Genomic DNA, 12,981 nt, shown 5'->3' with positions numbered 1-12,981 from the left:
CCCTACTACATATGGTTTTCAAAGAATTAGATAAGAAAATGTATACTTAACACAGTGTCTGACAATTGTTGGCACTTAAAAATGTTGGTGTACATTTGCTTCCCTTCCTTTTTGTGCACAATTATCTGCTTCTTCCTTCTTATTATATTTGTCTGTCATGTAGCAAAAAATAGTTTTATAAAAATGGATCATTTCCATTTTTTTGTAGTTTGGTATTGACACGAAAATTCTTTTATATCCTATGGCAAAGTAAAAATGACCACTAGTTACACATTTTATGTAATATAGTAAATTCCCAGTTTTAGCACTGAAATTCTCATGTCTCAGGCCAATTTGGATGGTTGGTTACATTATCCCTTGTGTGCTCAGCACAGTGCAATTAGAAGTTGTGGGATTAGAGTCAGACAATGTGATATTGCAGGCTTTTGCACTTTGGACAAGTGAACTTTCATAACTCACTTATGTTACTGCCTGTCTCCATATTCATATGCATTTATATATTTGTATATTACATATTATTACATAATAATAACACTTCTGCCATTGTGTTATATGTGAGATTAAATGAGATAATGTGTTTAAAACACAGAGAATAGTACATTATACTACATACTGAATCACCCAGTAACAGCTTAAAGAATGAATGGATAAATGCAAATATCACATCTTACCTTACTGGCCTAGATTTTGAATCCTAAATTAAGAAGTGGCTTTCAGAGTTAAAAAGATTCATAACTGAAAATGACTACAATCAGTATATTTAGGAGCTTTCTAGATGGTCTCAAAAGTCTATTTAAATCCTATACACCTGATTTCACTCATATGTGGAACATAAGGAATAGCTGGGAGGACCACAGGGGAAGGGAGGGAAAACTGAATGAGAAGAATTCAGAGAGGGAGACAAACCATGAGAGAGTCTGAACTCCAGGAAACAAACTGAGGGTTGCAGAGGGGAGAGGGGTGGGGGGATAGGATAGCCAGGTGATGGGTATTAAGGAGAGCACGTGTTGTGATGAGCACCGCGTGTTACATGCAACGAATGAATCGCTGAACACTACATCAAAAACTAATGATGTACTATATGTTGGCTAACTTAACATAATAATAATAAAAAAATCCTATACACCTGAAATCGACAGGTTCGAAGTTGCTTTAAAGAACAAAATGGTTTCTCCTAGAGTAGAGTAACATAATCAAAATGGGCATTTTCTTATTTTAAATGATTTACTATAACATACAGTTTCTTAGGAATAGCTAGTGTAAGAAATAGATTCTTATTCCTATCTAACAAGCCATGTTGCATCTTCTGTACCCTACATATTTGTACCTGTAACAATATGTTTTATGGTTAACTTGGAATTGATTTTTTTTCAAAGATTTTATTTATTTATTTGACAAAGAGAGAGACAGCCAGTGAGAGAGGGAATGCAAGCAGGGGGAGTGGGAGAGGAAGAAACAGGCTCCCAGTGGAGCAGGGAGCCTGATGCGGGACTCCATCCCAGGACTCCGGAATCACACCCTGAGCCGAAGGCAGATGCTTGACGACTGAGCCACACAGGTGCCCCAACTTGGAATTGATTTTAACCTTAAAGCTATTTGAAACCCCTGAATCTCTATGATAACTATGTTGATTTGGTTCCATGCTTTGTCTTAATTTCTTTATTTCATTTTTTAAATTTAGGTGTGATCCAAATGCCCTGAGAGAAATGCTAAAGAATAAATTATTTTATTCACTGGTAAAACAGCTGAGCAGAAGTTAGGAGGAGGGATTGCATTTATGAAAACTGTGGCATTTCTTAATCTAGATTTGTTTCAGAGTAAATGAAAGGTGTGAGGCTAAAGAAATGAAACATAATTTTCCTGCCAGTTCCAGAGAGCTGTGGCATACTATCTGCATCAATTACCTTCAGTAACATTCAGTACTAGCCTTTCTACTGAAAATTACCATATGGGCAAAAAGACTTCTCTTTAATTAGAAGTGTCTTGTTGGCAATGAAAGTTACTGCCAAAGATGCCTAATGTTAGATTTTGTTTCCACTATAAGACACTAACCATACTGCAAAATTTTAATGACATATGCATTTTTAAGAATGGCTTTCTTGATTTTGTATTGCATCCATATTTACAAAAGTATTATAATGACAATGATCAAATTAAAAGTACATGTTTAGAAATTATCTGATGTATGACTTTTTGCTTTCAACCATTGTGAAAGAAAAGATTATACAATAATTAATTGATTATTGTATATAATTGATTATTGTATGATCAGTTATTTAATTACCACTTTGTAGAGAAGAACAAAATGCATCAGACAATTCTCATGACTTGAAATATAGTGTAATATCTAAGTTCAAAACCAAATTAAACCAGGGGTGCCTGGATGGCTTAGTCAGTTAAGCATCTGACTCTTGGTTTGGCCTCAGGTCATGATCTCATGGGTCATGAGATCGAGCCCTGAGTCATGCTCCATGCTCAGCGGGGAGTCTGCTTGAAGATTCTCTCCCTCTCCCTTTGCCCTTCCCTCCAGTCTCTCTAAAATAAATAAACAAATCTTAAAAAAAAATTAAGCCACATGTCAAATAAATAATTTTATGCTGCCTTTGTTTTTTATTTTCTGTGAAAACCTTTTGTGTAGATAATTTAACAATAGCTACTACATTTAACTTAGCACATAGATAATGACTAGCTTTAAAAAAAATAAGTTTTTCTAATATGCCAGGCACTGTTCTAAGAGTTTTATATGTGCTAACTCATTTAATCCTCATACCAACACTTGTGGTGAGTATAATTACTAGTTCAATTTAACAGCTCAGATAACAGATGCATTGAAAGTTTAAGAAACGTGTCCAAGGATGCACAGTGAGCAACTGACAGAGCCAAGGTTTGAAGCCAGGAGATTGACTCCAGAGTCTGAATGCTTAACCATCTTGCTACACCCCCAAATGGTACTTGGGTCTGCATTAATAATTTAGAAACATAAAGCATTATCCTAAATGTCTGTCCCTCATCTTAGAAACACATCCTGCAAAATTATTATGAACTGGACACTGTGTTGCTCCCAAAGATGTTTTGTCCTTGAGAAGTTCATTGATTTTAAAGCCTCCTAAAGCACTATAATATTCTATAGAAACAGGAAATACATGCTAAGGAAACTTGCTGGAAAAACCTTTAGATTTTGCTTTCCCCATCCTCACACATCAATTTATGATAATGATTCTGAGGTTCCTTTACAAAGAAATGTTTTAGGAGAGAGTCGTGGAGCTTTTGAGAGAAGGTATCATATTTTCCAATAGCGTTTCAAATGTTATGCTTCCATTTCTGGCTTCAGAAGTGTCTTATGGTTACATAACTAATAAAATATTTGGTTTTTTGGTCTTATCTGTCATTCACTAATCAAAAGAAAATCAACACAAAATTTAAAAATAAAGCAAATGTCTAGAGAGGATATATTTAATACCAACTACATAGGTTATTTATGGCAAAATATTAATTATACTGCAGAAAACATTTACTAAATGAAGCACATCTATGATATAAACTAAATTACCAACTACTTTCCTTTTTTCTTTGTAGGAAAGTTACTACTTATTTTTGAGTCTTTTCTGTAATTTTTGCAAGAGATTTAATTAAAAAGGAAAAAAAAAGAAAGTTCAGTTTTGCTAATTACACTTTCTTTAAGACCTCCATGTACAGAACTGGGAAAAGCAAACATTGTGCCACCAAGCAACTTCTTTTTTTTTTTTAAAGATTTTATTTATTTATTTGACAGAGAGACAGCCAGCGAGAGAGGGAACACAAGCAGGGGGAGTGGGGGAGGAAGAAGCAGGCTCATAGCAGAGGAGCCTGATGTGGGACTCGATCCCATAACGGCAGGATCACGCCCTGAGCCGAAGGCAGACGCTTAACCGCTGTGCCACCCAGGCGCCCCACCAAGCAACTTCTACCATGCTTTTCCTACATGGCACAAGAATGAATGCTGAGATATGACATGTTTTATAACAGGGTTGGCCTATTCCCACTTATTTATGTTCATTCTTAAGTGGCCCAGCAGCCCATGAGGCCATGCATGCAGCCCTGTGGGAGAGGAAAAGGCATTTGAGCAGCTCGGTTTCTTATCATGTTTCCAGTTAAGGTGAACACACACAGACACAACAATTCCCACCAACACAAAGATTAAACACTGATTCACATGGAGACTCAGCTAATTTAGCAAGCTGTATAAAGTTTTTTTAGAATTTTTCTTTGTGAAAAGAAAATGATTCTGGGATGAATCTTTTGAAAGTGTTGACAGTTTCTTTGAACAGCATAAAAAATAGATGACACAATTTGTAATAAGAAAACATGAAGATCTCTAGGGCGTAGATATATATTCTCAACCGAGAATTTAAACAGTCATATAAATAAGGACCAGATTTTTAAGATGCAAACTTCTTCAAATGATATTAAGAAAAAGAAACATTTATGCTATTAAGAATGCATAGCTAAGGTCAAAGGCTAGAACTATTTAAAGAATCTGAAAATAGTAAAAAGTACTAGTAAAGACGAAGTAAAAGAGAACTAGTTAAAAAATCTGGAGATCACTTAAAGATTCTTTTAATATTTTTCACGTCCTCTGGAAGAAAAAAAATAGAAATTCTCTTTGTAAATATTCAAGAATTTGATATCAAATGCATCCTGAAGCTCTGTTTTTTAAAATTTTTCTTTTAAATGCACTGTCAATTTTGCATAAAGATAATGATGCTCATTTATGTCAACTAAACGTAACTTCATGTAAAAACATTGAGTTTTTAAGAATCTGAGATTCTTCATTTATCGACTTCAAGGTGTCCAGAGGCCTCCTGAAATATGCAAATATTTACATATATGATCATAAGTCAATTTTCTTGGTGAAGAGTCTGTTATTTTGGCCACGAAACAAAGTATAATCCATTAGGAATCTGAGTCTATGACCTCTCCTACTACAACAACAGGACTCTATAAGAGTCCTTAAACTCCTAAATCGCAATAAAGTTTTTATAAACTGAATGTTACTTGAAAGTTGGAATTAGACCTTCAGTTTTATGTATGCTCCCATCCTGACTTTTCTTATCCCAAGTGTTATCTTCAAGTTGTCTTCCTTAAAGTTTTAAATTATTTTCTAAGCTTTCGGGTATTTCTCCTCAGGTAAGCCAAAGAACCATGGTCTTTGGAACCAATGGCTTCAAGCAATGGAGGAAGCAGATTGAACGCAACCATGACATTATCTGGCCAGCCCCTCTTGCACAGGTTTTGGAAGCTATCAGTATATCCCACAAGGTGTTTTTAAATAAGCCTCTAATGTAGCAATAACAGTGTGAAAATATTTTAAAGGGGTTGTTTATTGGTGTATGACTAGAAATACAATCACTTATGTCACCTTCCTTGTGCTTCTGTTGGCTGGGTGTGGTCTCTCTGTCATTTTATCAGTGACCCTCTCTTTTCTAGGCCACATCTCAGTCCTGAAATAGAATCATATTGGTCTTCTGCCCACTCTTGCCCCAGATTCCGCATCCTAGGTTTTTTTTTTTAATAGTTGCAGCTCTGCACAGTTTCCTTCTGAAGCGGCAGATGCACAAAATTTCGAGGAGGAGCGTTCTCTAGGGAGAACTGCACAAATGTGTATTGATTAAGGCCTATTGGGTCCTATTTGGAATCACTCAAATGGCAAGGAATAAAGAAACCAGGACTTAGGAATCCAAATGAAAGTTTTTCCTTTTTTTTTAACCATAGTTCACATTTTGAATCATTTATTCAGGATTTTACTTTGCACATTTAATCCAGTTTTTCCTATACCTTTTATAATTAGTTTTTGGTTTAAGTAGGTACTTGCAAACGCTCATTAACACACACCTGATTCAGGGTAATTGGCAACATTATCAACTGCAGAAATGTAGAAAATTTAAACCCTTAAATTAAAGGGCTTTTTTCCCCTTGAAGATCTTTTACTTAAAAAGTAAACCACCATCTCTTAACCTTACGTACACTGATTGCAAAAATATTTTGTTACAGATAAAATAAGGCCAATTGTCATACATACTACAGAAAAATATAAAAAGAATAATCATCCTCAGATGAACTATAGCCAAACTATAGAAATTATTTTGTCAGAAATGGTTAATTTTGAAATGTCAAATTATGGATCTCAAGCAAAGTTACTGACCTTTTTTTAGAATGCCTAAACATATAAAAAATGAAATGGTTTGATTTTTCTGAACTGCAGTTTGATTGTATTTAAAAGTTATATAATTTTCCACTGTTGATTTCCCTTGGCATACTGAGTTAATGCCAATTTTCCTTACCTTATTGTATATTCCTTCAAAGTCTGCCACTTAGTCTTATATATTTGTGTTACTGCTTTTCTGCAGTCCTCTGTATGCATCAAAGTCTGATAATATTATACTCTTAGATCTGAGATTCTCTGCAGTTTCAACCTTACTTAGCATTCCTAACTTATTTCTACCATTTAAACTATATGCCTTCTAAATAAGAAACATTTTTCCCTGAATAACAGCGCATGTAATATTTGCCCTAACTCCATATCAGATAGGTTTTCACATGAAATATGGAAAGGAAAATATTGATAATCATGGTTAATGGACTTTGAAGACATTTTAATATTGGCTCAGCTCTGTAAGGCCTTNACATTTTAATATTGGCTCAGCTCTGTAAGGCCTTTGCTATAGAAATGGTCTAGTTGAATCTGTTATCAGTTTATAGAAAACTGGATTGTGAACTCATTTCCTAACTTTGTGAGTCAGGGGACACTCATGAAGATATGAAAAAGTCTGGCTATTTGAGTATAAGACTCATTCAGATCTTTTTTCAAATGGTAAAAAATAATTAATAGTACATATCATTATCAATTATACATTTAATGATTGCAAATCTGGTGTTTGAGTCCCCATGTATTCATATACGTCTTGTTATCTGATTCAGTGTAAGCAGACAGGGAGTCTCACGGGATTGATTCTCTCCATCATTGCCATTTATTTTGACCCTAACACATGGAATGCAATGAAGAGAAGCTCAGGTAAAAATGTCAAAAGAGGTGTTTTATATACAGCATTGTATTTAAAGAACAGGCAGACAAACAGATGGTGTTTCAGAAGAATAGTCCCCCCACAACTAAAGAGCTTCCAAGATTAACCACAAAGGAAGTATTAGGAAGATCTTGGACATTGATTTCTTTCAGAATTTATCTGTTTCTAAATCCCATATGCTGCCTGTTTCCTTTATTTTCTCTTTCACAGACTTTGGTTATAATTGACAAATCATGTTAGTGTGAAGTATATCTTTTAGTTTGGTTTTGAATCACATATATATGTTGTAATCATCATATATATAATAATACATATAATATTTACTTTTTGTTTTTTAAATATTTTATTTATTGATTTGACAGAGTGAGAGGCAGCAAGAGCGGGAACACCAGCAGAGGGAGTGGGAGAGGGAGAAAGCAGGCTTCCTGCTGAGCAGGGAGCCCAATGCGGGGCTCGAACCCAGGACCCTGGGATCATGACCTGAGCCGAAGACAGATGCTTAAGGGCTGAGCCACCCAGGCACCCCATAATATTTACTTCTTTAGTGAAAAATATATCTCCCATAACTGACAGAAAACTGCTAGAAAAATGTAACTTAGAATTTTGTTGATCTAATCATACCCACCTAGGATATTATTTTCTGAGTAATTATTAGATAATGAATATGCCTTTATATTTTACTAATAAGTCTAGTTTTTAAGACACATTGTAATGTTTGGATCTTAGTGTAAATTTAAGATATTACATGATGTTAGATAGTTATTGCTGTGCAATGACAGAGAAGACTAAATCAGGAAACTTCCATATATTACCCCATCATTATAACTGCATAATGTTATCTCTCAATGACTTTATCACACTGCTTTTATTTGTATATGGTATGTGAAATGAAATTGCAAAAAGCAGAAAGGGTTTGGGTAGAGGCAGAGTCTGTCATAGGTAAGCCACGAGTCTAAGACCCTATGTGTAACCAGTACTCTGTGGCATATAAAAATGTTCTATCCGACTTTCAGATACTGTTTGGTTACAGAATTAAATCAAAGAAATAACTAGATTGAGCAAAGAGGGCAACTTATTNGGTAAGCCACGAGTCTAAGACCCTATGTGTAACCAGTACTCTGTGGCATATAAAAATGTTCTATCCAACTTTCAGATACTGTTTGGTTACAGAATTAAATCAAAGAAATAACTAGATTGAGCAAAGAGGGCAACTTATTATCATTTTAGAGTATATGCCTGATTACACATTTAAAAGAAGGACATCAATTCTTTTCAGGGAGGCAGAATTTGATTTTAACAGGGAAGAGTACAGCGAGGAAGACTTTGATTTAAAAAAATATAATAGCAGTTACGTCACTCTATCTTCTCTTTCAGCTTCCCTCCCTTATCTCCTCTCACCTCTCCTCTCTTCTTCTTTCCTGTGACTTTTCTTACTCATTGGGTAACTACTATATGAAAGCCATTGCATTAAATATATGACAATACTTGCTATTCAATTTTCAGCCAATTACTTTCTGGTGTTCTTCTCTATTTGGAAATAAGAATAATCACTCTTTATTATGACCTTTCTAGAAAAGAGAAAGGTCATAATAAACAGTATAAACAATTGACAACAGTTACATAAATACCAACTTCAGGCTTATCCACTTTCTGGGTCTCATGAGTCAACGATTCTCTCATTATTGCAGTCAGTGTAAAAATAACTACTATAAAAACATTGCTCCTTGATAGCACAGTGTGACATGAATGTGAAGAAACTATTTTACACTAGACAGCACCACATATCTCATTTAAATTTGATTAAGATAAGAGACTGGGAACTAAATTAGCTCCATCATTAGAACAGGTTTCGTGATTCCTTGAATGACACAGCTAATGTCTTTTGAGACCCTGAAAGTACTGTGAAATACAATCAATTGGGAGAAAGCAAATTAATTGCTGCCCCGTGGCCATCAACCTTTGGCTAACTGTTTAAAAAACCATGGTACAGGTCAAGGGAGGAGATGCTTTCTTGATGATGTCCTAAACTTGAAGGGTTATGAGTTCATCTATTGGACAGCAAATACTTTTTAAAAATATGAAAGAATAAACACTTCTCATGATTACTGCTTCATTACTCTTTACACAAAATCATAAAGGAAATTCTTGGGAAATAAGCTGTAGATGAATGGAAGAGGATAAAAATTACCTTTGAAATTGTAGCACTCATTACTGAGAAGTGCCAGAGGAAGTGTACAGGGATCACTTATCAAAGTGATATAAGCCAGGAAAAGTGAGTTGAGTTAATTTCAGTTTGAGGGAACAGGAACAAGTTTAGATCTATAAATTTTTTATGAAGCAATTTTGTTACACCTGATTGTATGTAAGTCATGAAAACTGAACTGAGTTTTCTCTCCTATGAAAGCTGGAGGCAAATTTGGCTTAAAGACGAGAAGAATAGAGTGCTTGAGTGTTCTTTCAGATCTCTCTCTAGAAAGTTGTTTCCGTGTATATGTTAGAGAAACATCACCTTTCTTCTATCATTCTCAGTGGTTAAATGACAAGGGTTATTTATTTATTTATTTACTTTTACCAGTGATGCTGAATAATTCAAATCTCTCCTGAACTTTGTAACGTCGTTTCTGCCAAACATACCTAAATCCACCAAGATCTGTCATTAAGAGTTAAGGATTAAGCCATTAAACTACAAATCATCCATTCCCCAATTCCAATCACTGAGATATTAATAATATATGTGAAAACTGCCTTTTTATATTTGCAGGTAACTCAGGGCTTAGCTTATATAGATTTTATTTCTTGTCTTTTGCATCAACACCACCCTCGCCACCAACAATAAGAATGATAACATTTCTGTGCAATTGATACCAGTTTTGTTTCTACAGAGGAAATAAGTGGCACTCATTAGAATTAAAATTGCTAATTTTTAATTCACATAATTTTGGTTCCTACTCTATCAGTGGCCTTGTTGGCCACAAAGCTTCCAACCATTATCAATCAGTAATTACCCAATGATAAAACCAAATTACATCAAAGCGCATTTATGGTTTATTATTTTGTATGTTTTAATTAAACAGGCAAGGGTAACTGAAAAGCAACAGAAAAATGTAAGCGTAATAATCTTAGGCTTTGTTGGTATAATTTTGTCAAGAAAAGCAAGAAACGTGCACGTTGGAATTTTGTTTTTGTTGGATTTCCTAGTGTCTTCAAACGTTCCCAGTATTGGTTGGCTAGGCCAGACTCTCCTGAATACATGGGTGTTATTACCATAATTTGTGGCATAAGTATTATTTTTAAAAAACACAAGAATTATGATAAATAAAACTCCAAGCATCAATATCTTAATTCTATTTTGCTAAGACACATATAAAATATAAAGCAGGTTTGTATCCTTCATAAAACTGAAGAAGGCAGCTGGGTATCTTAAAAATGAGAGGGGAAAAAACAATTTGTGACTGAAACAGCACCACGGATAATCTAAAAAGTGATATACTAAACTTTGAAATTGCACTTTAAAATGCTCAATTCCTATATTTTCTCTCATTAATAAAATACAGCTTTGGTCAGATTGATATTTTTAGGGGAAACTGAGTATTAATTTTCTTTTTCAAAAGGTTTTTCCGAATTTGTTACTTTCTTTTTTTCCAATCATTTCTCTTTAGTGAAATGAAATTTTAATTAAACCTCTATAAACTCATCCAAATATAGAATTACTCTTTGTTAATAATCGCTGCTTTTAATTCTCTTTGCTAGCCAATTCCAAGTGGCAAAGTAGCTCAAATTTATCTTTACTTTCATTCTTGAGTTACAAAATTTGGGATTTAAAGCTCTAGTTCTTATTCATGTAAAAATTATTCTAGGAGCAGCAGCAGCATATGCTAGTTGGGTGCTCAGGTACGGACCCGTCTTCCACTTCATTCTGCTACTTCCAAAGCAGTAGATATCCTAAATGTGGTCCCTGCATTAGAGAAAAGTCACTGGTATTTCCTTCCAGCAATATAGAAATATTCATTTTTGTCTCGTGGGTTTTTCAATTGCATGGCAGAAAACTTCACCTGAAATACCTACCAGCAGGAATCCTGGGGGGCAGAGATCCTCCCCCTGGCACTGGATGCGGGGCCTGGATGCTATTTAAAAACCCTGCCCTCAGGAAGCTGGGGCAAAACGCCTCCACCCCAATGGCCGGGAAGGATCCTTTTAAGAGATAAAAATGGACATTAATCAAAATCTTCTTTGTGGAAAAGTTGTTGATCATTTAACTGGGAAGAAAAAAAAACCTGTGATTAATAAAGACATCAAACCTTAAAGGAAGTGATAAAATGAAAAGGAATAGAATGCATTTTTATTCACAAATCTTAAAAAAAATCAACCTAGTTTTTGAAAAGAAAGCTACTCTTAACTAGTTACAATCAAACACGGCTCAGATAAAAGTTCTAAACCCCCATTTGACAAAGTGGATATAAATAAGTCATTGAGGTGGTCTATTTGCAGAATGCACATCCCCATGAGTTACAGAGGACAGCCACAGCAGGATGGGACATCAGAGCTGCACTGAAAGGGCCAGCGCCTTGCTTTACGTATGTCAGCAGTAGTGCTGAACACGAGGAAAACTTGTATACCGTACAGCAATTATGAAATAGTGGCAAGGAAATCAATATATACAATATATACAATTTTTCATTTGTTATACTTTTCAGGAGAAGACATGAGAGTTTGCAAAGGTAGAACCACATGCTTTTTCATTTTCAAGAACGCTATTTTGAAGCAAAAAAACAAAAACAAAAAACAAAAATCAAAAACAAAACAAACACCCAAAAAACAAAAAGTAAACTATTTGGAAGTTTATCCATAAGATTATATCATGAATTGTAGAATAAAAGACNACAAAAACAAAAAACAAAAATCAAAAACAAAACAAACCCCCAAAAAACAAAAAGTAAACTATTTGGAAGTTTATCCATAAGATTATATCATGAATTGTAGAATAAAAGACTGTCAGAGCCGGAAAGGACATCAGAGATCATTCAGATCCTTGTTTTACAGACTAGCAAACTGAGGCGCGGGAAGGGGAAGTGCTGCCGAGCTTGCAGACTCCTAGGACAAAATCGTTCCACTACAGATTAAAAATAAATAATGAGCCACTTCCCATCTGGAAGATTGCTATTCTCTGAATATGAATTAGAAACCCTGCAGTTTGGAATAATAGCATTATAATTTGGTGCCTCAATGACCTGAAAGACACTAAAGTCATTCAGAAGAAAATGTAATATACAGGCATGGGCAGCACTGGTAATTGATATGGTAGATCTAAGTTTAATCACAATAATACCCTAAAAGCAAGTTACACTGACGGTGGTACATAATGCATATCATTCGGGGCCTCTGAAACCCCGACGGGGCGGGCAGTTTCCAGATAGAGACCTGGGATCAATCCTCCCACGCTCAGTTTTAGCAAGTCCTGAACTTTTGAAGACACTTCATTTTGTCCCTTGACACAAATTTTGCCCCTAAAATACGTTAAAATTGAAAGCCTCTTTGAACTTGGACCAGGATTAAAGGGACCTTGTATACCTCCCACACTCTACACAACTTGCTTGTATGGAGAAAGTTGTTGCTAAAGAAAAGCCGGCATTTCTTAGATCTTTAGAGATGTTTTAATGAGTGAGGCCTGTTCATTGTACATTGGATTAAAGAAAGCATAGAAAGAAAACCATAGAGTGTAAATAAACTCATCTTGTTGATTTTATGAGGCTTTGGTAAAAAGGTCCAGAAGAGTTTGAGTCCCTTAAACATTAAGAGATGTGGCTAAAGTGCCAAGCAGCAGGCCAGAAAGTGTTCTGGGGTAAATTTTGATGAACAGTGAATCTAATTTCTACTACATGGGGGTATATGTCATTGAGCAAAAATGTGCCCTCATGTACAT

General features: G+C 35.0%; 1 protein-coding gene across 10 annotated transcripts in view; it reads right to left on the bottom strand.

Moving 5' to 3' along the window:
* The window catches only part of EPHA6 (EPH receptor A6), an 811,316-nt gene that overhangs the window by 130,368 nt on the left and 667,967 nt on the right, over positions 1 to 12,981 (bottom strand). For all 10 annotated transcript variants that reach the window (XM_034657115.1, XM_034657124.1, XM_034657119.1 and 7 more), the window contains one exon: positions 11,127 to 11,252. In XM_034657115.1, the coding sequence (XP_034513006.1) occupies positions 11,127 to 11,252 (126 nt within the window). The remainder of the gene's footprint in view (positions 1 to 11,126; positions 11,253 to 12,981) is intronic.

The sequence above is a fragment of the Ailuropoda melanoleuca genome, chromosome 1 (assembly GCF_002007445.2).
Source record: "Ailuropoda melanoleuca isolate Jingjing chromosome 1, ASM200744v2, whole genome shotgun sequence".
Taxonomy (NCBI): domain Eukaryota; kingdom Metazoa; phylum Chordata; class Mammalia; order Carnivora; family Ursidae; genus Ailuropoda; species Ailuropoda melanoleuca.
The sequence above is the reverse complement of the archived record's forward strand: the minus strand, read 5'-3'. Positions and strand labels throughout refer to the sequence as shown.